Source organism: Spinacia oleracea, chromosome 2 (genome assembly GCF_020520425.1).
Source record: "Spinacia oleracea cultivar Varoflay chromosome 2, BTI_SOV_V1, whole genome shotgun sequence".
Lineage (NCBI taxonomy): Eukaryota > Viridiplantae > Streptophyta > Magnoliopsida > Caryophyllales > Amaranthaceae > Spinacia > Spinacia oleracea.
The window spans coordinates 80,012,366-80,038,865 of record NC_079488.1 but is presented as its reverse complement, the minus strand read 5'-3'; the positions used below and the strand labels follow the sequence as shown (position 1 = coordinate 80,038,865).

The following is a 26,500-nucleotide window of genomic DNA, read 5'->3' as shown; positions in this document are numbered from 1 at the left end:
CGTATTTTATCAATGTGGGGTAAAGCAAGTTTACTTCTTTTGAAGCATTACATTGGAGGAAGAAACAACTCCAATATTCCCGCACATGATTCAAAAGAACATATGCTAGTATGTCATACATCCATGTAAGGTAGAATTACCTTTGAACCTTGCATGGAGATTGTAGTAACATATCAATGCTCCAAACTTTTCTCAAAACAAGAAGTGTTCTCGCGAACTTTAATAGGCAGTGCCCCCACAAATTCCTTTCACGAATGCTCTAGAGGTCCTAAGCCAAGGGACCTCATAGGGGGTTGGGCGTAGCCCCCACATTCACATAGGTAAGTTCATCAGGTTTATACTGTCATAATTAAACTACCTCAATAGACTATGAACTTATTAAGAGCTTTAGCTCAACCTTACACATATGACAGAAAAAAGAAATGCTACATTACTTTATTAATAGGATGGTAGTAGTATACAAAACACGAGTTCTTTTGTGACTTAGTTTGACGCATTGAACTTAGATTTCTCCAAGATGAATATCCATCACAATTCACTCTTCAATGGGCTTGAAACCTATTCCTTGTGCCGACTCATGCACCATTTTCTACAAAGGCCTTTGGTGATAGGATCTGCAATATTCCTCACTGGTTTTACATACTCAAGTGATATCACATTATTTCTGATCAGATATTCAACAATAGCATCCCTCGCGCGAATGTGCCTCCTTTTTCCATTATATGATTAATTATTTGCTACTCCAATTACTGTCCGTGAGCCAAAAAACGGCCAAGTCAGAAAATAGAAACACAATCACGACCAAAAATTATAATGAGTTACTAAAAATGGTCCCACCCCAACCCGCGCCACTCAAGCCAAGCCCGGCTCGATGCTCGAGCACGTGTGTGGCTACTAGTCCCACCTCTCTTATTTTTTAACAAGTTATTATAGGGTTGTGGGATATATAAAAAAGGTAAAAAATACGTGTTTGATCAATGTGGGACAAAAGCAAATTTCCTTCTTTTGAACCATTACATCAGAGGAAGAAACAACTAACTCTAACTAGTATTTAAACCCGTTATGTAAAGCCATTGTTTGAAAAAGTGAGAACGTTCATCACGTAACGACCTTGGCGTATCATAAAATTTCGTTTTCTCTAATATTTTTGTCAAATATACGTAAATGGTTCGAGTTCATTATCAATAGTTGTCGAAGGGTTTTAATTTGACGAAAGAATGACAACATTCATAGAAGAAGTATGTGAAATTATGAATGAAAATGTCGTCATGTGACAACATAATGTCATGTTAATTTCAACCTTATAAAAGTCTATAATATAATAGCTTGGATTAAGGATTGAAATCCTAAAGGGAAAACAGGGGATACACCCCAGAGGAGTGATTACTAAGAACACAAGATGTAATTAGCTTTTTAAATTTGGTGTTACGACGTTGCCACTACTAATAATAATTACGGTGGTGTTACGTGTGGCTAATTATCTCTTGTGTTCTCAGGTCACCCCTTTGGAGAATATCTTCTTTCTTCAACATCGATCATTCGTGAATCAAAATATCAATTGCTCTTTTTCTTTTTCTTTTTTTTTTCTTTTTTTAATATTTAATGAGTTCCATCTTGGAGGCACCAGAAATTTCAAAAAAGGGACGGAGGAAGTTCATTAGAGATATCAATGGTTAGAAAAGGTTTGATTTTACATTATTATTTGGGTAATATGACTAATGAGTCTTTTGGTATCCATTTCGGTTCACTCTAGATTCATTCTCCAAGCTATGCTAATTGGTAAGTTGGTCATATAATATATTAGGGTATTGAAATTAAGGTTGTTTTGATAATTTTTTTTTTTAAAAATTTAAATATTAGATTATTCAAGTTTAAGAAATTCCCTCTAAAAACAATTGTTAGATTAAGTACATTATGCTGGACAAGAGCATGTACGATGTGCATTATTATATTCTTAGTTTAAAAAGATGTTGTAATTGAGTTACGTGACTTATCGTACATAGACTCTCAATTTTAATCACTAGACCACTAAATTATTGGTTCCTAGTTAATGTTTTAATGTGTGGAAACTCCTTTATCGAAATAATTTCTTCTTTTTCTAGCAGAGAGTGATCGAATTAAACTTTGAAGGTCAAAGGAATATATGAATTAAATAGTGATTGAATATTTTGCTTTTTGTTGATATTGCAGCGAAGTGATTGAACTAAATGGTTAGAAGCCCTCATTAATATTTGAATATTAAAGGAGGAAGATGAAGATGGATATTAAATATTACAGGAGGAAGATATTGTGGATGATCCGAATATGTGTCATTTGTTGGCCTTAACTTTATATTCCCAAGCCACTAGATTTTGAGGAAAAAAGACATTGTCCTTGAGCGCACCTTACTACCTTAGCTTCTTGAAGTGTTATCCATCATTGGATCATCCACATCCATAAACTCACAAAAAACAAATAACCACAAATTTCTTTTCCAAAAAGTAAAATTTCAAAATGCCATAAAAAAACACACAACTCCCATACCTTTTAAATTTAATTGTTACAACTCCATACATACACCAATTATCCATTTATCCAATGTATGAAGTAGATAAAACTAAATAAAACCATGACATTACAACTTTACAAAAAATAATTTATTTATAATTATATGCTTCCTATATTTCCAAATAGTTGTATCATTTTGACTTTCATATATATTTGTCAAACGTATGACTTTTACCATCGATATTTATAAATATTACTCCCTCCGTATTTTTTTAAGAGATACACTTGGTCGGGCACGGGTATTAAGAAAAATAATTGAATGAAATAAAATAATAAAGCAAGTGGGGTTGGATAGATATTTTAATAATTAAATATGTGGGGACCATGTCATTTTGGTGGGTGGAGGGTGGGGTGAGTTTATGAAAATATTTGTTTAATAGGATGGTGGGTGATAGAGTATATTAGATGTATTATTTAATTAGATGGTGGGGTTGATAAGTTACTAAAAATGGCAAGTGTATCTCTTAAATAAATACGGCCGGAAAAGGCAAGTGTATCTCTTAAAAAAATACAGAGGGAGTATAAAAAGTTGACTTATTTAAAATTAAAATACATAGAAACAAACCCAATTATATTTTACATAATAATATTTTTTTTTAATTAATTAGTAGAAAATTATGGTCAAAGTAAGATAAACAAATAGCGTCGGAAGTTAAAATGGTGCAACTAGTTAAAATCGGAGGTAATATCATATACTTCATATTATATTATTTTGAATAATGAACGCAAATTAAAATTCGGGTCCAACATTATCAAGATGGATATAACACAATAACATTTTAAAGCTTAGCTAGCCTCTAACTTTTTTAAGTAGCTCTCATTTAGCTAAGTGTCATTTTCATTATCTACCTAGGGCCCTTTTGGGTGGTGATTGTTAAAAAATGATAAATTTTGTGATAAATTCAATAAATCGATATGCGGTACGTGGATGTATGAGAGTGGTCTAACACTTATTATTTAAATCAATCTTACACCCCAAAGAAAATAATAGAAATTAATTTAAAATAGAGGTGTTTTAATTTTATAGAGGGTTTTTTCCTAGCGTAAATGTCTACTATTAACGGCTGCCTCACCTCTATCTCTCCTTCCCGTACTCAATTGAAAAATACCTCCACTTTAAGGCCAACTTTCATTGCTAACAGCAGGGTTAACCCTTCTTCTTCTGTTCCTCCTTCCCTTATTAGAAACCAGCCCGTTTTCGCCGCCCCCGCCCCTATCATCACCCCTACTTTGGTACGTACATGTGCATTTTAATTTTTCGTAAATATTTAGTCATTCCCGTGTTACATTGTTATATAAGTACGTAGTAGATAACTAGATACATATTGGGTGACAGATATGTACTTAACGCGCATGTAGACATTTTAAGCCTCATTGTTAAATTTGAATTGCGGTTTTTTTTGGGTTCAGAGATAAGAAGTGTTACGTTATTCAAAATGAAATCTATATACTTAGCTAAGGGGCGTTTAGTTTCACTGGAACTGCAGTTTTCAATTTTTTGTTTTATGATTTGGATGTTGCATGATTTAAGTTGAAATATAAACTTAAAATTAGTCATAATTATATAATAATCATGTATGTTAATTTTTAAAACTGATAACAAAAAATAGAAAATGTGATTTTCATATTCTTGTTTTTTATATTTCAAATGAATAAAAAATGACACAGAATGAGCCTTACTAATTAATTAATTAACATCGTTTTAGTAAATTTGAGTCCTTTTTGTTTGTTAATTTTGTCATTGGCGTAAATTCATTTTGTTCTTCTTTAGACATTAGGACAGACAATGATATTGTATTCGACCTCTAATAATAGAATTTACCATGCATTACATACTTGTATATATAATAATCTCAAATTCTTCTTCCATGGAATAACGGTTCGAAGTTATACATTTTGCAGAAAGAAGATATGGCATACGAAGAAGCCATCGCTGCCCTTAAGAAGCTTCTAAGGTTTGTAAAGCTTGATGCTCCTCTTTCTTTGTTTTTAATAAATCACGAGTGAAAAGATGAAATTGGTACACAACTGTTATAGGAGAGTTAAAGCTTCATACTTTTGTTAAGTTGTAATTAATTTTAACTAATTTGATGTTTAATATACATAATACCATTTTGGTGCATTAATACATTGTATTATTGGATCGATGTCATTTTCCTCTACGAGCTAGCTAGCAATAAAGTGGTCATGTTTAGGTTGTGCATGGTAGGGACGAATTTAAATAAAAACGGGTGGTATACGTAAATTCATGCAAATAAAGAAATAAGAAACCATGACTACCACATATTGTACATTTGCATTGCCTCCCCATGAAGATGTACGCATTTGCATATTACCAGTCCCTAACATATACATTTAATTGTTGATATCTATAATTATGAAAATTCATATTTGAAACAAATCTAACAAAATAACAATGATTTAAAAAATCTTGTTTATAATTAAACTACAAAAAAATGATCACGCGCAAGAATAATAAATTGGTACATTTTCAAGGAACAAAGGCAGTCCATTGGATAAGATTGAATTGGATATGCAAACTCAATATACTTGGTACGTATTTCTCTGTTTGGAGGGGACAAAAGGGATATGAAATATGTCAAAGGTATTTGGGGAAAAAAACATTGACAACTTGAATAAAGGGTTTGAATGTTTAATCCTTATAGAAGTATAAAAGACGTACGAGTAGTATATAAATTGTTAAAGGACTTGCAGACTACCAATATGGTTGAATAATTAAAGTAGCTTAAATTATACCGTTGGTCTCGGATCACCCAATAATTTTCGTATGAAAGCGACTTTTGGAATTATAACTCTTTTGATATGTGACCGATTGATGTTGTGACATGCTGTTTTTTCCCGCAATAGTAAAGTCAATTCACTAATAAATGGTGACATGTTTATTAATTGCAGCGAGAAGGGAGAACTTGAAAATGAAGCCGCATCAAAGGTGGCACAGATAACATCTGAGTTAGCCGACGGTGGCACACCATCCGCCAGTTACCCGGTTCAGAGAATTAAGGAAGGGTTTATCAAATTCAAGAAGGAGAAATACGAGTAAGTTGTTATTTTATCATTTAATTTGTGTAATGTTTATGTAAAATTCACATTTTGCCAAAAAGGACCTTTTATAACACAAATTTTGCGAGAAAGGACCTTATATAATTTTTTTTGTGAAAACACACCTTAAAGTAATTTTTTTTGCGAGAAAGGACCTAAGGAAATTTTCCGGCATTGACTGAGCTTTTCCGGCCATTGGCTTGCACGTGAGCAGCACGCGTGGCTTACGTTGGCTAAAGACATTGATTTTCCCGAGTCTTGAATTTTTAAACTTGATTTTATTTCGACTTTTTTTTCAACTTTAGGTTTTAAATCTTAGAATTTTGGAGGAAAATTGGGTGTAATTAGCAAAATAAAGCCACACGTGCTTCTCACGTGCAAGTCAATGGCCGGAAAAGCTTAGTCAATGCCGAAAATTTACTTTTGGTTGTCTTTCGCAAAAAAAAAGTACATTAAGGTGTGATTTCACCAAAAAAAAATTATATAAGGTCCTTTATCGCAAAAAAATTTACATTAAGGTGTGATTTCACAAAAAAAATTATATAAGGTCCTTTCTCGCAAAATTTGGATTATAAAAGGTCCTTTTTAACAAATTTGCCTAATAAATTAGACTGAAAATATATGGACATATTTATTTGTAGGAAAAATCCAGCATTGTATGGTGAGCTTTCTAAGGGCCAAGCTCCCAAGGTACTTTACTTAATTTTAACTAAGCTAATTAGCTAGATATATAAGATCAACTTGGTTATATATAATTAATTTCATACATAGTACTCGAATAAATATGTTCATCGTACAACTGGTTGTACCATTCACGAGATATAACCCGACTGTTGATCTATATCAAAAGAAAGTGATAGATTTTTGAAAATGGTGCAGTTTATGGTGTTTGCGTGCTCAGACTCCCGTGTGTGTCCCTCGCACGTACTAGATTTCCAGCCCGGTGAGGCTTTCATGGTTCGCAACATCGCCAACATGGTGCCAGTGTTTGACAAGGTATTGTTCAAATGTTTAACACCAACTTTAAATAAATTTACTACTCGTAAATAGTGAAAACATGGACGTAAAATGAAAACAAAAAAACGAGTTAAGTATGTTTTCCGGGCAGAAGTTTTGGAGTATGATGATTTCTTGTTGATGATATTATATATCTTGTACACAGGACAAATACGCTGGAGTCGGAGCAGCCATTGAATACGCAGTGTTGCACCTTAAGGTGAGTAGAAACGACCCAGTTCGTCATCTTTATACACATTGAAACGACTCTAATTATACACATTGAAACGACTCTAATTACACATTGAAACGACTTTAATTGTAACAATGTTGTTGCCAAAGGTGGAGAACATTGTCGTGATTGGACACAGTGCTTGTGGTGGAATCAAGGGGCTTATGTCTTTCCCAGATGCAGGACCAACCACAACGTAAGTTAATCATATACTACTAATTTTGTTAATACCGTTTATTTCCGAAGCTTATTTAGATAATTAATCCAAGTAATATGTACGTACGTAGTAGGTGATTAACGAAAAATATTTACAATTTGGCTAGTGATTTTATTGAGGATTGGGTCAAAATCTGCTTGCCTGCCAAGCACAAGGTGTTAGCCGAGCATGGTAATGCAACTTTCGCTGAACAATGCACCCATTGTGAAAAGGTTAGGTCTTTCTTCTTCTTTCTCATCATATTACGGCTTAAGTTTATGTCAAAGGATCAACTCAACCAAAAGCTTAAGCTGATGGTTGAAGCCTCAATATTAGTTTTATACTCCATCACGCCGCCTCACATGAAAGCCCTTTGGGCTTGAAGTGTGGATGCAGTATAGGCATCCTTATACCCAGCGCGAAATATTCCACTTTGAAATGAGGGGTGGATGAGATACCATGTCAAATGACCAATTCAACCAAAAGCTTAAGCTGATGGTTAAAGACCCAAGATTAGTTTTATACTCTATCAGTTTATTATCCGTATTGAACTACTCTGTACTAATGCATGCTTGACTTATTATATATATGTACCTCAATTTCAGGAAGCTGTGAATGTATCTCTCGGAAACTTGTTGACTTACCCATTTGTAAGAGATGGTTTGGTGAAGAAGACTCTAGCTTTGCAGGGTGGTTACTACGATTTTGTCAATGGATCATTCGAGCTATGGGGACTCGAATACGGCCTCTCTCCTTCCCAATCTGTATGAACCAACACAACCATTTGACTGCATGCTAATAATGCATCCCCCCTTTACCTCGTCTTTTCATTTCTTCTCCAATCTTTCTATATTTCTTTGTATCATGTTGTATATGTAATCATCCATCTTTGCCAAAATTAAATAATAAGTTTGTGATGATGATCTGATCTGATCTTATCTTATCTACTATATAATGTTAATGCAAATATATATGGAGATAATTAAACGGCTTCTTCGATCATCTTTGTCAAATTGTTGTTTGAAGTAAAGATCAATGGAAGATACTTCATTCACTTTATTGCATTTTGCTTCCTTAATTTCATTTTTAGGTAAAAGATGTCGCGACAATACTCCATTGGAAGCTCTTTTAAGTTACATGCATAGAGATGGATTTGAAGCAAAGATGGGCAATGGTTATATCTTATCTACCATGTTGGCCTTTCATTCCGATTCTCGTTTTCAATGCAGCGGTTCTAAATAACTCGGGACTTTCAGTCTTCCATGTATATGCTGCTCCTTCCGTTCCAAAATAATGATGAAATTTCAAAACTTTACCCGTCCAAATATATACTCTCTTGGGTTTTTTTCTACTTCCTCCCGTTCAATTTTCTTTCAGTTGCAACGTTTTCTATTTCTGAGACGTTCCATTTTAGTTGCAACTTTTTTATTTTTGATAACTTTATCCACTTAACTTGACTAAATTATCCTCATCCATGTTCAATAAATCCACGTCTAAGATTGGGTTAAACAGTAAAGTTGTAACTGAAACCAAACAGAGGAAGTATTTGACTAATTTGAACCTTTGAAGTTCAATCCAAATCAATATCATTCATACTCCATGTCTAAAATCATGACATAAACTCCGTCCCAATAACGACAGAAAGGCGGAAAATAAAGAAATGAGCACAATACTCCGTATTCCACGTATATTGCACTTCATCCGCATCTAATATTTTTATGGAATTTTGGTCAGAAATGATTTTTATGGTTAAAAAATTATGATAAATGACATTTTTAAAAAAGAATTGTGAAATTGGACCCAAATCAGTTTTCTTGTTGTGAATAGAGACCAATATCTATTTTTCGGCAGTCAAACTCATTCCTCTGGCATTGACTACCACGTGCACTGCACGTGATTCCTTAAAACGAATATTTTTTAAAAAAAATTTATTTCCCTCTAATATTTAACCCCCTTAACTAAATTCAGGAGCTCCAAATTTTTTGTATTTGTGAACTCTCAAAATTAGGGTTCATATGAGGTTATCCCTTTGGATGAATAGAAACCACTCTTTGGGACGATACTAATAGGCAATGATTTAACAGATGCGAAAACAAGTACCGAGTGTAACACATATATTTCTCTAAACAATGCCCGAAAATTGGAGGGATTCCATCAACAAGCTCCAAGTAGAAGATGGCTAACCCGGGAACACGACTCATATTGGTTTGATTCGCTATACTCTTAAAGTATTGGGGTGAAATTTTGTTGTCCATTTCGTTGTGGTACTTCTTTCGGTATACATGGTTTCATATCACCATTAGAGCAAGGAAGATATAACTTACTGGAAAATTCCACCATGAGGGAACTTGTAGAATATGAATGTAGAGTACTGAACTCAAGTAAATGAACTCAACCGACCAAATGCAACACACATATAAGATGACAAATTCATCTTGTATAACAGCAACAGGACTAAAAAAAATTAGAGAATGAACCGAGAGTTCAGAAATTGGAGGGAATTAGACTAATTTTTTTATTCGTTTCAATGAATCACGTGCAGTGTACGTGGTTAACGCCGGAGAAATGGGTTTGACTGTCGAAAAATGGGTCTTGATCCCTATTCACACAAAAAATCTGATTTTGGTTCTATCTCACAACTTTTTTTTAAAAGGTCTTTTGTCATAATTTTTTGATTATAAAATATCTTCTAACAAAAAATCCTATTTTTATCTATGTAGCTTACGGATCTAACAAGATTAGATATACATGACTACATTTTTCTTTCTTACGAGTAAATCACGAAAGTTTGTGAAATACCATTAGGTAAATCGTGTAAAAGTCAATATGATACAATTTTCAAAGAAAGGAAAAAATATTAGATATCTTAATCCATTCACTTTTCAACTTAATATTGAACTGACACTCAATTTTATTTACTTGGCTTCCAAAGATAACATTTTCAATCAAATTTATGGTCGGTCAAAATAATACTACGTAGAAGATAATTAAATTCACGTGTCATGCCCGTAATGGATAAAACTTTAACCTATTGTGTGCAAATGAGCCACAAGCCATCTTTTGTAAGTGGCCATATTCCTTAAGCCCACTTTAACTGAAGTTCTTGAATTATGGGGAAGGCTGGTGGATTGGTTGGATAGGATCTCTACTTCTTTAATGTAACTAGCTCTTGAGCCCGTTCCAAGAACGGGCAATTAGTGATTATTGAACTGTCTTTTAAAATTCTAATTTTTGGAGGACATGTATTTGAGTAGAAATACATGATTTAATAGAGGTGGAAAATTTAAAGGTTAAAAGAATATATAAAATTAAATTATAGATGAATTAATAATAGTGTTAAAGAAAGAGATGAAGTGAAAAAGATTGAATAATGTTATATGAATTAAAATTGAATGAAGAAGATGAAGTGAAAGAGATGCTAGAGTTGTAAAATATAAACATGAGAAACAATTGAAAAAATAAATGATGGATGAAAAAAAGGGATGCCACATGTCAAATGATGAATGAAAAAAGGGGATACCACATGTCATCTAAACATCTATGGTTTTGCTTTTTAAATACTACTAGGTTTAGATAGATTTTCTTCAGCTATTCATTTACAACCCTAACTTTAATAACTACTAGTTGTGAAGTCCGGTCTTTGCCCCGATTGTACGATAATATTTTATGCATTAATGAGAAATATAACCAAATTCTTTGAGTCTATGTTTTTTCTTCCTCTACATAAAAAATCAATTCATTGCTAAACAAATCTACTTAATACATATATGTATAATGTAAGCTGCACGGAGTAACTTTCTTAGGTGAAAATCTCTTTAACTACTCGGAAAATCCAATAGCAAATATTATTATTTTTGAATAACTCTTCTTAAAAATCTAATGAAACTCAAAAAAGAAAACAACTAAAAAGTCTCAAATTAACAAAAAAAAACCCAAGATATTTTGTGTGATGTTTATCGATGATTTTCAAATCAACATATTTTGATAGTTCTTCTACTTAATATGATTATTAAAAATAATTTCATACAAATTATACCTGAAAAATTCAAATAAAAAGAAATACAAAGTATGACTACCTTCAAATTCAAAACGAACTGCTTAGGAGTAATCTAATGATGATAAATAAAAATACAAAACTATAATAAACTGATAAGAATAAAATAACTTAATTAAAATAAAAATGAAAATACATGAAGTGATGATATATTGTTTTAAGAAAAAAATTGAGTTTATATATAATGATAATCAGTATTTTATTTTTCTCAAAACTCTATCTATTTACTTTTTTATCTTAAAATATTATGAAGTGAATTTTATCCTTTTACCATATTTATCTATTTACTATTTTTTTAAACTAATTAATATTCGATTTTATGACTAGATTTTCCAACGTGGACGCTCTCAATGCTCTTGAAAATTAATATATATATATATATATATATATATATATATATATAGGGTCCCCCTCCAATGAGAAGGACATTAAAATGGGAAGAATAGGAAGCCATCGTAGCCGTAGATCTCGCGAAATTCTGAGCCGTAGATCTGGCGCGTGAAAAAAAACGCGACAAACCCCCAAACCAAGAAATAACGCCACATAATTTCCCCCCAAACACCGACAATTCTCTTTCTTCTTTCGAAAACTCTTCAATGGCGAAAACCTAGGAAATCCAAGAAACAAGAATTAAAGAAATCATGAGCAATTCGTCCATGGCTGAAACCAAGAATTAATTCTTCCAACTCGTTTTTATCATCCTTCTTGCTAAGCTATTCAAATTCGTCCATAATGGAAGGTACTTTTTTTAATTTTTAGTTGAAATTAATTAGCTTTAATTTTAAAACTAAACTTTCGAAATTATTGAACAAATTACAAATTAATTGTGAACATGAATTGATTAAAATTGCGTTAATTTTGAATGAATTTTGCATAAATTTTGATTGTGTCTTTGGTTGTTCATGAGAAATTGAAAGGGAGAGTAAACCCCTGTTTTTAATTGCGAAAATATTAAAATAAATGAAACAATAATTAATTTATAGTGAATAGAGTTGATTAGTAATTTTGAATGAAAATTGCGAAAATTAGGTATGTAAATTGCATAAATTTTTAATTACTCATGTTGAGTTTTAGGAAGGGTTTAAAGTCCCTGCTGTTTGGTTTTTGAAGAAACAAAAAAGAGAGTGCAACTGATAATCAATTGAGCAAAAGAGCAAAATTGTTTCAACTGTTTAGGGTGTGAACCAATTGAGCAAATGAGCAAAATTGTTTCAACTGTTTAAGGTGTGAACCAATTGAGCAAATGAGCAAAATTGTTGCAAGTATTTAGGGTGTGAACCAATTGAGCAAATGAGCAAAATTGTTGCAAGTATTTAGGGTGTGAACCAATTGACCAAATGAGCAAAATTGTTGCAACTGTTTAGAGTGTAAACCCCCAATTGAGCAAATGAGCAAAGTTGTTACAACTATTTAGGGTGAATCAATTTTGCTCATTTATGCTAATTTTGCTCATTTATGCTAATTACGGAAGCAAAACTGATTTTTTGGAAATTATTTGCTCATTTGTTCAAATGAGCAAATATGGACAAAATCAGTAAATGTGTGGAAGAAATTATTTTGCTCATTTGGTCAAATGAGCAAATTTTAGCACAGGCAGTAACTGCCTGGAATATTAAATTTTGCTCATTTGGTCAAATGAGCAAACTTTACCACAAGCAGTAAAAGCCTGAAATATGTAAATTTGCTCATTTGGTCAAATGAGCAAATTAATTTTGCTCATTTGGTCAAATGAGCAAATTTTAATTTTGCTCATTTGGTCATTTTAATTTTAATTTTAATTTTGCTCATTTTAATTTTGCTCATTTGGTCAAATGAGCAAATTTTTGCACAAGCAGTAACTGCCTGGAATATTAAATTTTGCTCATTTGGTCAAATGAGCAAATTAATTTTGTTTTGCTTGAATCTGATTGTTACTGCTTTCATTTAATATATGTAATTATTTTTGGCTTGTGCATTGCCTATTTCAGTTCCTACTGCAGTTCCTACAACAGAGCCTACAGAGCCTGCAAAGGAGGGGCCTGCAAATCCTACAAAAGTATCTACAGTGCCTACGACAGTCCCTATGGAGTCTACAACAGAACCTATGGAGCATAGAACAGTACCTACGGCGCCTACACCAGTCTCTACAGTGCCTACAGAACAACCTACACCAATCGAATATATTCGAAGTCCTAGAGCAGAAACATATCTGACTCAAGATGGAACTAGGGAATGGATTCCATATTGTGTTGAAGATAAGAAACCACGTGAAGGAATGGTATTCAAAACTTTAGAAAAGGCTATCGAATTTTATAAGGAGTATGCTGTAATATGTGGTTTTGACGTTCGTTCAGCTACGGTATACAAGAATAGCAAAGGTATCATTCAAAAGTATTATCTTTGTAGTAGAGAAGGTATCTTAGAATCCGAAGGTAATTATGATGAAAAAGGGAAGCGACGCCGTAAAAGAAACTCAAAGCGAGTTGGTTGCAAGGCTAGAATCATTTGGAATCTTATCAATGAAGATGGAGAATACAAAGTTACCAAATTTTTTGAGCCTCATAACCATTGCCTAGCCTCTCCTACATCCATGCCATATTTGAGAAGTTCAAGGAAAATGACGATGGTTCACAAGAATTTTGTGAATAATAATACAAGAATGAACATTGGACCAACGAAATCTTTTCGGCTATTTAAGGAAAATGTAGGTAGTTACGACAATGTTGGAGCCACAATGAAAGACTTTATGAACTTTCATAGAGATTTGAAGGAGCACATCAAGGGTGATGATGCTAAGATGTTAATTGAGAATTTTATACGAAAAAGAGATGTTTTCAATGGGTTCTACTTTGATTATGCCCTAGATGAACATGATCATGTTTCCCATCTGTTTTGGGCGGATGCAACTAGCCGTAAAAATTATTCATTGTTTGGAGAGATGATATCCTTTGATTGCACCTACGACTCCAACACATACTCAATGGTTTTAGCTCCTTTCACCGGAGTAGACCATCACAAGTCTTGCATAACATTTGGGGTTGGTTTACTTTCTAAAGAAGATGCTCAATCATTTGAATGGCTTTTTAGGACTTTCCTTAATGCTATGGGAAATTGTGAGCCTAGATATTTGATAACCGATCAAGATCCGGCAATGAAAGTTGCCATAAATGAGGTGTTTGTTAACACTCGCCACCGACTTTGTTTGTGGCATATAATGAAAAAAGTTCCTGAAAAAGTAGGCCCTGAGCTCAAACAAGATGAAGATTTTCTTAAGTTGTTAAATGAGTGTGTGTGGGACATGGAACAAGAATCCGAGGAATTTGAAGCTACTTGGAACTCGCTTATGGTTCAATATAACCTTGTGGAGAATGGTTGGTTCCAACATATGTTTTCAATAAGAGAACATTGGATACCATTCTACTTTAGAGATCTCAGGTATGGCAGCATTTTCTCTCTTTATTAATATGCATTGATGTCAAATTTTGTTATTTTGTTAATCTAATTTAATCTCATCAAAAATTTGATATCATTTCTGCTTATTTACTTTCTGTCAATCTGTTTTTTTTTGGCACCTTTCACCAGTTAAGTTGTGATGTATGGTGTTTACTTGAAGTCTAGCTTAAGATTAAGTTGCTGAGAATGCTCTTTCCAGATCAGTTACGTCCTGCATTCACTTTTTTGAAGTCTTCTTGTATCCTGTCTTCTTGAATCCTGCCTTATTAGATTTGTGGGTTTCTGATTTTTTCTGTGCCTTTTTTGATTAATTAGGTACAACTTTTGTTTTTTTTATTAATTATTCTTGCTCCTTTTCTATAATTGGGGTGTTGTTTTTTTATTGTTCAGATGATGTTTGCATTTTGTGTAATTCAAATTTGGTTTGATTTGGGGTTTTGGAATTGCATTCATCTCAATAAATTTACTCATTTAAACAAATGAGCAAAATATATTTACTCATTCATAATCAGAAACTTTAATTTCTGCAAATGAGAAAAATTCATTTACTCATTTGTTTAAATGAGTAAAATAAATTTACTCATTTAGACAAATGAGCAAAATAAATTTACTCATTTAGACAAATGAGCAAAATAAATTTACTCATTTAAAATCAGAAACTTTAATTTCTGCAAATGAGCAAAATTCATTTACTCATTTGTCTAAATGAGTAAAATAAATTTACTCATTTAGACAAATGAGCAAAACAAATTTACTCATTTGGCTAAATGAGCAAAAAAGGTACTCATTTTTGGAAATGAGCAGAAATCTGTCCAAACCATAATAGTTACTTGTGTAGAAAATTTACTCATTTGTCTAAATGAGCAAAAATATTACTCATTTGTGCAAATGAGCAGAAAAATTTTTGATTACTTTTTTGTTTTAAATGTCATAAATTTCATATGTTAAGCTATTGAATGCAGGTTAGGAGGCATTTTAAGAACTACCTCTAGATCAGAAAGTGAGAATAGTTTTTTCAATAATTTCACCAATCCGCATGTGACACTTGTAGAATTCTACATGCGTTTTGAAAGTGCAATGGATGCACAAAGGCACAAGCAAGATAAGCTAAATACACAATCCATTCACTATGTTCCTCAATTTATAACTCCATTGCCTTTGGAGAAACATGCAGCTGAGGTGTATACCAGAAAAATGTTCTACATGTTCCAGGATGAGGTGTACAAGGCTTGTTTCAGATGTGGGATTAGTTCTATTAGAATGGAAGAAAATATTGAAATCGCACAAGTCATGGACCATTCTCGACAGAAAACAAGTAAGGTAACATTTAATTCTGGAAATCTCATGACATCATGTTCTTGCAAATTGTTTGAGAGATTGGGGATTTTATGTAAACATGCAATATGTGTTTTAAATGCAAGACAAGTTACAAAGATTCCAGAGTACTACATTCTTGATCGATGGACAAAAGAGGCAACCAAAAGGCCAATTTTTGATATGCATGGTAACTTCCTTGAAGAATGTAGGAAGATGAACACAACAACTAAAATGTTAGGGGAAGTCTGGTCGGAGATTTTTAACTGTGTAGGCCTTGCAGAGGGAAATGAGGAAAATTTGCAACAATTTCTCGATAATCTTAGAGATTTTAGTAAGAATTTGGTAGAAAAAGGAAAGTGTGTGCCAATGACAAAAACTCAAGAGATGGAGCTTTTTGTTGGTCCTAGTGCGTCTTCTAACCTCAATATCCAAAATCCAATACCATCAAAGAATAAAGGCAAGAGACATAGAATAGTAGGAGAAAAGGAGGCAGCAATTGAGCAAAGTCAGAAACCCAAAAGAAAATGTAAAGCTTGTGGGGCATATGATTATCACGACAGTCGTAACTGCCCGAACAAAACTACAACCTAAGCAAGGTAACTGCCAAATTAAATTCAGCTTATTTACTTTCTGTCAATCTGTGTTTTTGGCACCTTTTCACCAGTTAAGTTTTGATGTATGGGGTTTACATGAATTCTAGCTTAAGATTAAGTTTTGATGTGTGGTGTTTTCATGGAGTCCAAGGGAATTGTGTCTACTTTGTTAATGATGATGATCTCAAATTTGTATCTTCTTACAGCCTACTAGATGATAGGCAAGAGTATATATTGACCATCAACATCAACACAATTATTCTTTTAATACCTTCTTACTGTAAGTCTCCTCCTGATTTTCTGCTGGTGGGCAAGTTTTCCCTAAATGTTGATGGTCAATATATACTCTTGCCTAGTTGTTTATTGTTGTTAGCTCAACATATTGCATTTTCCTTTTGGAGAGGGATTAGAATTAATTTACAGAGGGTTGAAGGAGAGGTGTGTCAGGAGGAGGGGGGTCGGGGTCGGGTAAAGTATAAAGTAAGCTATGATAGATTCCTGGATTACTGGGTGCGATTTTGAATTTTATGTGCTGATTGGGGGTAATGATCACGAGTAAAAACCTCAAAATCTTAATCCACTCTGCAAGATGGAGTAACCATTTATTGTTGTCGGTTCTGTAACTCGATATTACTGTAAGGGCTAGAGGGGAAGATATTGTCTCTTTTGCGGATCAGAAAGTGTGACTAGTAATAAGTGTTTTAACCTAGAATTATTTATTTCACGTGGCAAAGATAACAGAATGGTTACTCTATTAATGTTACGTTCGTGATCTCTTGATCACCCACCCATCTCTATTCTGTTATAGTTGCTGTGTGTAATTCTGTTTGGTTATTGTAAACCTCTGACTGGAAGTGTAATTCTGTTTGGTTACAGCCTACTAGATGATAGGGTAACCTTGTTTTCACAATGCCCCAACTTACAAACCCCTCTCAAATCTCCTGTCTGGTTTAATCTGATGCCACAACATCAACATCAACATCAACATCACAGGTTAGTAATTAATGTACTCACTCGATCAGTATTCATTCATAGTTGTGTAATGCTCTTTCCGGATCAGTGGACATTATTTACTAGAAACATTCTCTTTGGCTCTCTCAGGTAACTAGGAATCTAGAAGCAGTGGACATATTTAGGCACGTAGATGATCGTCAAGAAGCTGCTGAATGCTTAGCAAGGGAAGCTTTGGGAAGAATGAGCAAAAGCAACATAAACATTTCCTGCTTAGTTATTCTTTTCGAGTACAATTTTGTACATTTTGGAACGTATTTAAGTGTAACAACTAATTATTGTGGAATACAATTGGCACTGGAAACAAATGAGAAAATATTTTTGCTGTGTTTATTTCTTGTGTTACATCTTGCACTGCTTAGTTCAGTGTTCTATTTATTTCTTGTGAACTGCATTGATGATCTGAACTGCATTGTTCAGTAGAGGAGTGCAAAACATAAGGAATATTAAAATTTGCTCATTTATAAACAAATGAGCAAATATTTGGATTCGAAACTTAAATATTTGCTCATTTAGAATAATGAGCAAATATTTAGAATCTAATCTATATTTTTTGTTCATTTAAATACAATGAGCAAATATTAAATTGAAATTCAAAATTTTCTTATTTAAAAACAATGAACTAATGTTTAACTTTTAACTTCCAAATTTTGCTCATTTCCAATCAATGAGCAAATATCGAAGTTCGAAATTTAAAATTTGCTCATTTAGAGACAAATGAGCAAATGTTTAGACTCCTATTTGCTCATTTAGTATTTGCTCATTTAGAAACTTTAACATTTGCTCATGTAGTATTAATGAGCAAATGTTTAAATTCCAAACTTTAAAAATTGCTCATTTAGTAATAATGAGCAAATGTTTAAATTCCGAACTTTAATATTTGCTCATTTAGGAACAATGAGCAAAAGAAAAAAACCGAACTTCAAATATTGATCATTTACAATCAATGAGCAAATATCGAACTTCGAAATTTAAAATTTGCTCAAATATCGAAATTTAAAATTTAAAATTGCTCATTTAGTAAAATAATGAGCAAATGTTTAAATTCCGAAATTAAAAAATTGCTCATATAAAACCAAATGAGCTATCAAACACCAAATATAAATTAGATCTTTGATATTTGCTCATTTATAAATAATGAGCAAATGTTTAGACTCCTATTTGCTCATTTAGTAACAATGAATGAAACTTTAATATTTGCTCATTTAGTAATAATGAGCAAATGTTTGAATTCCGAACTTTCAAAATTGATCATTTACAAAGAATGACCGAATGTTTAACTTTCAAAATTGCACCTATTTCTTTACTGCTGAAACAACACTACTACAACCAAGATATACAGAATCCCCTCGAGAAGATACTGACTGAACAGTTACACCAATCTTAGGTATCTTAAGACCAATACCAGATGGCTGACGGAAGTCAAGGACGCTAATGGAATCAGCAGTGCAGAACAACCCATCATTTCCTTCTTTGCAGAAATTAGAAGAATATGAGATCATCTTTAGCTAACTCTGGTTTTGCCTTTGATTTTCTTGTCTATAATGACTGATGCTTCATTGATATCACTTTTGATTATATCCACGCAATATTTGGAAGCAAGTTTGTCCATTGTCAATAGCTGCAAAAAAAAACATCCGTTAATCAAAATTTAGTGGCGTTGACCTAGTAAACAGCAAACACCCTTCCATGTTGCGATGAACTTGAGTACTTGAAACAAAAGGAATTACTTTATAAAAAAATTCCAGAATTCTGATCCAAAAACTGCAGATTATTTGGAGGAAAGGTTTATAAAGTAATCTACAAAAACTGCAGATTACTTTATAAAACTGCAGATTATTTGGAAGCAAAACTGCAGATTTTTCATTAATTTTGCTCATTTGATCAAATGAGCAAATTAGTTTTGTTTTGCTTGAATTTGATTGTTACTGCTTTCATTTAATATGGTTGGTAAAATTATGGTGCATGCCTTACAGTAGAAGAGTAGAGATTGATTTAAGAAAAATTTTGAACAAGAAATATATCACTAGAAGAAAACAGTAGAAAGCAACTATTTTCTACTAAAAATACTATCAATATTAAAATACTTACATCGTTTTTCTTCAAACCACAATCCCATTTTTTCACTCCCATATAGGCCTCCATGTGCCGCATAAGAGAAATTCCACAGTATTCGTGCGCAGCATCAGTGGATTGCCAATCAAAAGGCAGCAGACAAGAAGTCATATTCATGATATCTTTCTTCAACAAGTTACCTTGTACCGAGCCCTGATTTCCCATCACGTGGGCAAATGCATACCTCTGTATAAAATATAACACGTGTATTAGTAAATATCAATAGCTAAGATAAACAAATGTAAGAGATTATAATTGTATACCAGGTTCTTCATAAGGTTACAATAACTTGGAAAACCTTCAACCCAATCAATCAAATCCATTGAATTTAGGAGAGTGTTGAAGCAGACAAGAAAATAATGGGCAGCCCGACAAACAGGGAAGAAATACAACGCAATATCCTTGATTTCAAACCGACTTCTCTTCAATTCTTTGTCTGCTGCTTCTAAAAACTTTGCATTCCTAAGTTTAACAGATTCCTTGCTAAATTCCAAAATCATTTCCTAAAATGATAAAAAATAGATGTAAGAAATAAATAAAAGACGATATGTGTTTATGTTTAAACAATGAGAATATTGAGCAAATGAATAAGCTGATATGCAATAATAGGGGTGCCGAAGCAAAGCCAACATCGATTCTGCAAAGTTTGCTCATTTGGTCAAATGAGCAAACTTTGGCACAAGAAGTAACTACCTGGAATATGTAATTTTGCTCATTTGGGCAAATGAGCAAATTTTGGCACAAGCAGTAACTGCCTAGAATATGAAAATTTGCTCATTTAGTCAAATGAGCAAATTTTGCAACAAGCACTAACTGCCTGGAAAATATAATTTTGCTCATTTGGTCAAATGAGTAAAATAGAAGAAGTAACTTTCTGGCACAAGCACTAACTGACATGGCTACTTAGTGAAAAATGAAAACTCTGAGTGAAATAGGGGGTTGGGAGACTACAGGAGTAGCGTACTCAAACAGTTTCTCACCAGAGAGGCAGAAACTAATTCGTTTAGAATATTTGTAGCAATGTGCCAATGTTTTGTTCAAATAGCTGAATGTCCATCCCTTGGCCTTAAGACAGGGGAGGGGGACTAAGCATTCTGATAATTCAGGAGATGATATAGCCAATGCCCTAAATGAGAAACTTAAATGCAACCAAAATCATTGAAGATTTTTTAACAAGAAATAAAAACTTACTGCTGGTAGACAACTGAAAAAGAAACGAGCTGGTGAGGAATCAGATTTGTACTGTTCTTTGGAATTTAGAATCAACGACCAAGCGTCAATTATGGGAGAGAACATTCCATTGCCTTGTTTGAATGACTGAAAATGAAGCCTTGTCAAAGAAAATTCATCACGTTCACCAACTTTCCACACAAAAAGTTTTTCACTGAAAAAAAAAATCAAGTAATAAATCAGAATGTAAGTTAAATGACTTTTTTTTAAAAAAAAAAATGATAAGAAACATACTCAGCAGGTTCTTGAGGGTTTATCACATAATCCACAATGGCTTTTTGTGCAGGTGTTAGCGCACTTTTTATATTCACCATTCGATCCTTATATGGTGAGCACAAAGACTTCGACAGAGTAACTTCCCTATTCTCCACCTTCTGCCTTTTGTTTACCTCACAGGGTCCTTTTCCTTTTGTTGGTGAATCCCTCTTTTTCTGATTCCTCCTTCTATCCAACCTCAGTTCTCTTTCAGCCACTTCTTTCTCTAAAAACACGGCTTCTTCAAAAATTGCATTTTCATGGAATTTAATAACAGTGTCTATCCCTGGCAGAGTATCATCCACCTCAACCTCGTTATCCTTCAAAATTTTGTGTAAAACATCAGCAGCAATTTCAGAAACAGTTTCATTAAGCGGTGAGTCAAGACCAAGGCTAAAGGACGGGGGTACCAGCTCCTGTGCACATCTTGCATTTTTGTTTCGTATCCCTTTTTCAACAATATCATCCCAAGCTTTAATCACAATCGGATTCCTCCAAAACTCATCATCTTCATCTTGGCTAAATCTTAGAACAGACTCTTCACGAGGAATTTCAGCACGCTCTTCACGAGGAATTTCAGCACGCTCTTCACGAGGAATTTCAGCACGCTCTTCACGAGGAATCTGCACAAAAAAAAGAATCAGAAATCTAAGCAGCTCTATGAATCAGTCCTTATCTTTGCTCATTTGAACAAATGAGCAGATGTTTTTGCTCATTTGAACAAATGAGCAGATTGTTTTAAATAAGCAGATTTTTTTGCTCATTTTAATTTTTTTTTTGCTCATTTGAAAAGAATGAGTAAATTTTTTTTTTCATTTACATGAAATATGAGTAATTTTTCTAATATCTTCTTCTTCCTCCTCCTCCCAGACCACCCAGAAACTCTACCAAAAATCCTCAATTTAATCAATCCCAAATTCCACACAAAAAATGTAATAACTCAATTAAAAATTACTAGCTCATTTCTAATATTCACAAAGATATATTCACCGACAAGTTAAGGATGGCAGCGAAAGAAAGAGGGTTGGAAACAAATATATTCTACTTTGATCAAAAAGCTATTAACTGGGAAGACTATATATTGAACACTCATTTTCCTGGTTTAGTAAAATATGTCTTCAACTGATCAAAACCATTTGCAACAGCAAAAGTAATTAAGGTGATCGATAAAAATTATACAAAGTCGTAATCATACCCCAGATTGATTCTCTGTTATATTTGGATTGGGAGTAACAACATTCTCTGTTTGGTTGACGTTGTTTGTAGAAGAACAGTTGTCCCACACAACTGAAGCTGAATCTCTCAAGGACTGAATTCTTTGATCATCTGGGAAATCAGAATATGCTTGTTGCGCCTTTAGCTGAAACTTCTCCATTGCCATTGCAAGTTCATTAGCAGCAACAGCCAACTCCAAAATACAATCCTACAAACATGACACAATAAGCAAAACTTTAAACTCGAACTTTAAATGAGAATATTCTGATCGAGGAACTAAAACAGGCTTAGGGAATTCAACTCAAATCCTATGATGGTGGTGAAATCAATGTGATAGAATTGAGGAAGTTTGAGGATTGTTGATTTCTTATTTTTGACTCAAACCTCTGTATTTTTTCATTGCTCGTTTGAACGATTGAGAAATCAATAAGCACGTATACATGAGATCAGCATAAATCGAGGGAGTGGGAAATTGGGTACACGAGTCCCGAGAGGATAAATACGAATTTAATCAGGGATGCATAAATGAGTAAATTACATTCAAATTTTGCTCATTTGTGCAAATGAGCAAGTTATATTTTGCTCATTTGGACAAATGAGCAATCCAAATTTTGGTGATTTGTTAAAATGAGCAAGTTACATTTTGCTCATTTGGACAAATGAACAACTTACATTTGAATTGCGCATTTGGACAAATGAGCAAGTTATATTTTTCTCATTTGGACAATTGAACAATTCAAATTTTGCTCATTTGTCAAAATGAGCAAGTTACATTTTGCTCATTTTAACAAATGAGCAAGTTTCAGAATGCTCATTTTAACAAATGTTACTTACTTGTTTCAACTGAAACTTGTTCTTCTCAACAGGAGGGTTGACATTTTCTACAATTTGAGGGGCTTCATTCTCTTCAGGACAAGCAGAAGCGTTTTCCTTCAAGAAAAAAAAAACAATCCGTGTTAATATAGGGGTATAAAGTGCTTAAACAATATGAAATAAAAATATACAAAAATTAACCTTTGATTGATATTCAGGAACTTCTTGTTCAGTCGGTACATTTTGTTCGGGATTCTCATTTTCAATAACCTCTTCTTGTTGCTAAATAAAGTGATAAAAAGTTAATACTATTCAAACTCAAAATAATAAAAAAAAAAAAAAAAAGGAAAAGCAGTTAAAAAGGTATTGAATTGAATACCTTTTGAGTTCCAGATGTTTCACCCTTATCTACTGCATCATTCATCCCGTGGAATGCAATCCTACCCAATTCGATCTCAAGTTTTTCTCGTGTGGATAGCATATTACAATTCCATCCTTTTATTATAGGCAGTGATCTTTCAATACGCACTTCCTCTAAGGCAACTTTATCCACATAGAACAGCTACAAAAAAAAAAAAAAAAAAGATTAGATGATAAATAAGAGAATGTGAATGAAATTTATAAAAAAAAAAGAAGAAGAAAAAAACAGTAATTACCATAAGAAATACCAAAGATCCAGCAAACCATCTTCCCTCTACCTCTTCCCAGTACATCTTACTGTTAACCAAGCATTGAAGCACAAAATTACACCAATTCAAATTTTTGATTTGACTCATTTCCTTCAAATAACGCAGAATCCAGCAGTTAACAAATTGGTTCTGTCCTCCATGAATAAGAGTCGAAGTAACAAGAACTACGTAATTCCTCAACCACATATCCGAAGATGCTTTACTTGACTTCAAATGATCAGTAAGAACCCCAACAGGAATCAGTTGAGTGAAAGTCTCCTTCACCTTCACATTTTCACCTTTAACTGCCTTAACTTTTTTTGCTTTTTTCGCTGCTTTCTCCTTCATGAACTTCTTGAATTGTTTCTTCCAACAATCCAAGATTTCTACGTCCTTACAATCATTATCCAAGTTGATCTCTTCAACACCTAGAGGAAGCCCCAACACCTCGTGCACGTCCTTCTCAGTGATGAAGAATTCATTTCCGTGAATTCTTAAACAACACGTATTAGCATCAAAACTCTCCACAAGAAACAAACCTAGATGTAGTGGCAGTTTGGAGATTTTCAAAGATAAAAGGTCCCCAAAGCCTACATTCTCGATTGCACTTCGTTGAGAAGCAGAAATCGTCTTGTTCAGTTGAGCAATACTATTCTGGGACATCCTTGTCAACAACTTGGGTAGTTCTTTCTTTATAGGTATTGTAGGTTTCCTTGCAATATGTTTGAACGATACTGTTCGCAAGCTACATTAAAATTAAAAAAAAACACATTCATAATCAATTATTAAATTTTGCTCATTTGGTCAAATGAGCAAACTTTGGCAGAAGCAGTAACTGCCAAGAATATGTAATTTTGCTCATTTGGACAAATGAGCAAATTTTGCAACAAGCAGTAACTGCCTGGAAAATATAATTTTGCTCATTTGGTCAAATGAGCAAATTTTAATAGAAGAAGAAAGTTTCTCATATAAGTTATGTTGCTCATTGTCTCAAAATGCAGAGAATGAAAAGTTTAGTACCTCGGTTTAGCAGCTTTTGAAGCAGTGACATTTTCATCTTTAGGCAACTTCGGTGTTGAAGTGTTATCAGCCATTTTACATGTATACTGTTAAAAAAAATATCAAAAAAAGTCAATAAAATGGAATTTTAGAGTAGGCATAGTTGTTGATTCAGAAATGAGCAAAATGGAAGCAAATGAGTAGTTATTTATTTGCTCATTTTAAATAAATGAACAAATTTCTAAAATCCGAAACAATAATTTTTACTCATTTACAAACAATGAGCAAATGTTTCAATTCAAACATTAATAAAATGATCAAGATTTTCAAGAATGAGCACTTTTCCAGACAAATTAAATGAGCAAATTATAAAACAAAATAAACGAGCATGATTTTCAGAACAATATGAAAAATGATCATTTTCATAAATGAACACATTTTCCAAAACCAGAAAAATGAGCAAAAATAAATATAAATGGCTAATTTTAAATAGTAATTGCTCAATTATTTGCTCAATTTCACAAAATAGTAATTGCTTATTTAAATATGACCTAAATTTATTAAAAAATAAAACTAAAAATAAAAAAATAATTCACGAAAAACAAAAAAACTAAATGCTATGTCAAATTAGATCTACACAATTTCACTTCAAACAACAAAAATCAACTACAATTACACATTATATAACCCTAAAAATTGAAAACACCAAAATCGCTCACTAAAGAAGAGGACGAAGATATTGAGACGATCGGCGATGAGTTAAAAGTCGCCGGAGTGGTGACCGTCGGCGAAGAGTTGTCGGAGCAGTGAATTTCGCCAAAAATTGTTCGCAATTTCCTCAATTACTACCTAATCACATAAAACAAGAATAAAATTGATGTTAACTACTTTTCAAATGAGAAAAATTAAAAACGAAATTAATAAATCATCAATGCAAACCATAACATTTACAAAAAAAACAAAAAAAACTCACAAATTTGAAGAAGAGAAGACAACGCGTTGATAATGTCACAAATTTGGAGATGGTGGCGGCGCGACGGTTGTAGCAAGTGACGAAGGAGAACACGGTGGCGAGTGAAAATGGAGGAGAGAGAAAATGAAGAGAGAAAACGTGAGTTCTGGAAATGAGGAGAGAGAAAAGTAAAACGCGAAAATGAGGAAAGAAGTTTGCTCATTTGATTTTTTCCATATTTACGAAAATGCCATTAGTAAACCGCGATTGATTTGTTTTCAGCGGTTAGATTTAATCACGATGAACGCACACGATTCCTTCTCATTCTTCTCATTTTAAGCTCCCTTCTCATTTGAGTGCAATTCTATATATATATATATATATATATATATATATATATATATATATATATATATATATATATATATATATATATATATTGTAATTGAGATTCTGATTCTGATTCTATACTCAAATAGTTAATTGGCATATATCTTCCGGAAAGAAAGCACAATTACTAAGATGCAATTGACTGATATCTTCTTCAACGATAACTTTTGTGTAAGACTGTCTTACCGGAAATACCACTTTAATTTCTTAACTAATTGGTTTCATTGCTTAACTAATTAGTTTTAGTGCTTACCTAATTAGGTTGAGTGTTTAACTAATTGTTTCACATGTTTAACTAATTACTTTCAGTGCTTAACTAATTGAATTAATTGCTTATCTTATATGACACCAATGCGGTCTTTTACGTAAGACCGCCTTATATAAAAGTTTGTACTTCTTCAAAGCTTTGGAAAATGCACACTTTA

General features: G+C 32.9%; 4 protein-coding genes across 7 annotated transcripts; 3 read left to right on the top strand and 1 right to left on the bottom strand.

Annotated features, from left to right (window-relative positions):
- The first annotated feature begins 1,589 nt into the window (after positions 1-1,589).
- Positions 1,590-8,382, top strand: LOC110799261 (carbonic anhydrase, chloroplastic-like). 3 transcript variants are annotated; one of them, XM_056837114.1, is made up of 10 exons: positions 1,590-1,682; positions 4,450-4,502; positions 5,461-5,604; positions 6,249-6,297; positions 6,487-6,603; positions 6,770-6,823; positions 6,946-7,031; positions 7,159-7,264; positions 7,637-7,795; positions 8,122-8,382. In XM_056837114.1, exons 2-10 carry the CDS (start codon positions 4,459-4,461, stop codon positions 8,161-8,163), a joined length of 801 nt encoding a protein of 266 aa, XP_056693092.1. In that variant the 5' UTR covers positions 1,590-1,682; positions 4,450-4,458; the 3' UTR covers positions 8,164-8,382. The 3 variants fall into 3 exon arrangements, with proteins under 3 accessions (XP_056693092.1, XP_021860182.2, NP_001413387.1); XM_022004490.2 differs by lacking the exon at positions 1,590-1,682 and adding an exon at positions 3,027-3,780; NM_001426458.1 differs by lacking the exons at positions 1,590-1,682; positions 8,122-8,382 and adding an exon at positions 3,372-3,780 and having other exon boundaries at positions 7,637-7,953.
- Positions 8,383-11,817: 3,435 nt separating this feature from the next.
- On the top strand, positions 11,818-14,911 carry LOC110799255 (protein FAR1-RELATED SEQUENCE 5-like). Its single transcript, XM_056836111.1, has 3 exons — positions 11,818-11,824; positions 13,053-14,499; positions 14,908-14,911. Exons 1-3 carry the CDS (start codon positions 11,818-11,820, stop codon positions 14,909-14,911), a joined length of 1,458 nt encoding a protein of 485 aa, XP_056692089.1.
- A 738-nt stretch (positions 14,912-15,649) lies between these two features.
- Positions 15,650-17,665, top strand: LOC130467026 (protein FAR1-RELATED SEQUENCE 1-like). Of its 2 annotated transcripts, XR_008927184.1 has the most exons (3): positions 15,659-16,430; positions 17,304-17,420; positions 17,529-17,665. XR_008927184.1 is itself a non-coding variant. In XM_056835529.1 (2 exons), exon 1 carries the CDS (start codon positions 15,712-15,714, stop codon positions 16,423-16,425), a length of 714 nt encoding a protein of 237 aa, XP_056691507.1. In that variant the 5' UTR covers positions 15,650-15,711; the 3' UTR covers positions 16,426-16,430; positions 17,529-17,633. The 2 variants fall into 2 exon arrangements, 1 of the variants encoding a protein (XP_056691507.1); XM_056835529.1 differs by lacking the exon at positions 17,304-17,420 and having other exon boundaries at positions 15,650-16,430; positions 17,529-17,633.
- Positions 17,666-18,733: 1,068 nt separating this feature from the next.
- Positions 18,734-25,912, bottom strand: LOC130467566 (uncharacterized). The gene is made up of 15 exons (XM_056836110.1): positions 25,707-25,912; positions 25,453-25,582; positions 24,755-24,840; positions 23,723-24,479; positions 23,446-23,628; positions 23,268-23,348; positions 23,088-23,183; positions 22,234-22,461; positions 21,449-21,661; positions 21,018-21,358; positions 20,745-20,937; positions 19,817-20,056; positions 19,530-19,739; positions 18,963-19,059; positions 18,734-18,906 (listed from the first exon to the last, which is right to left on the bottom strand). The coding sequence occupies exons 3-15, from the start codon at positions 24,826-24,828 to the stop codon at positions 18,734-18,736; spliced, it is 2,886 nt and encodes a 961-aa protein (XP_056692088.1). The 5' UTR covers positions 24,829-24,840; positions 25,453-25,582; positions 25,707-25,912.
- Between the last annotated feature and the right edge of the window lie 588 nt (positions 25,913-26,500).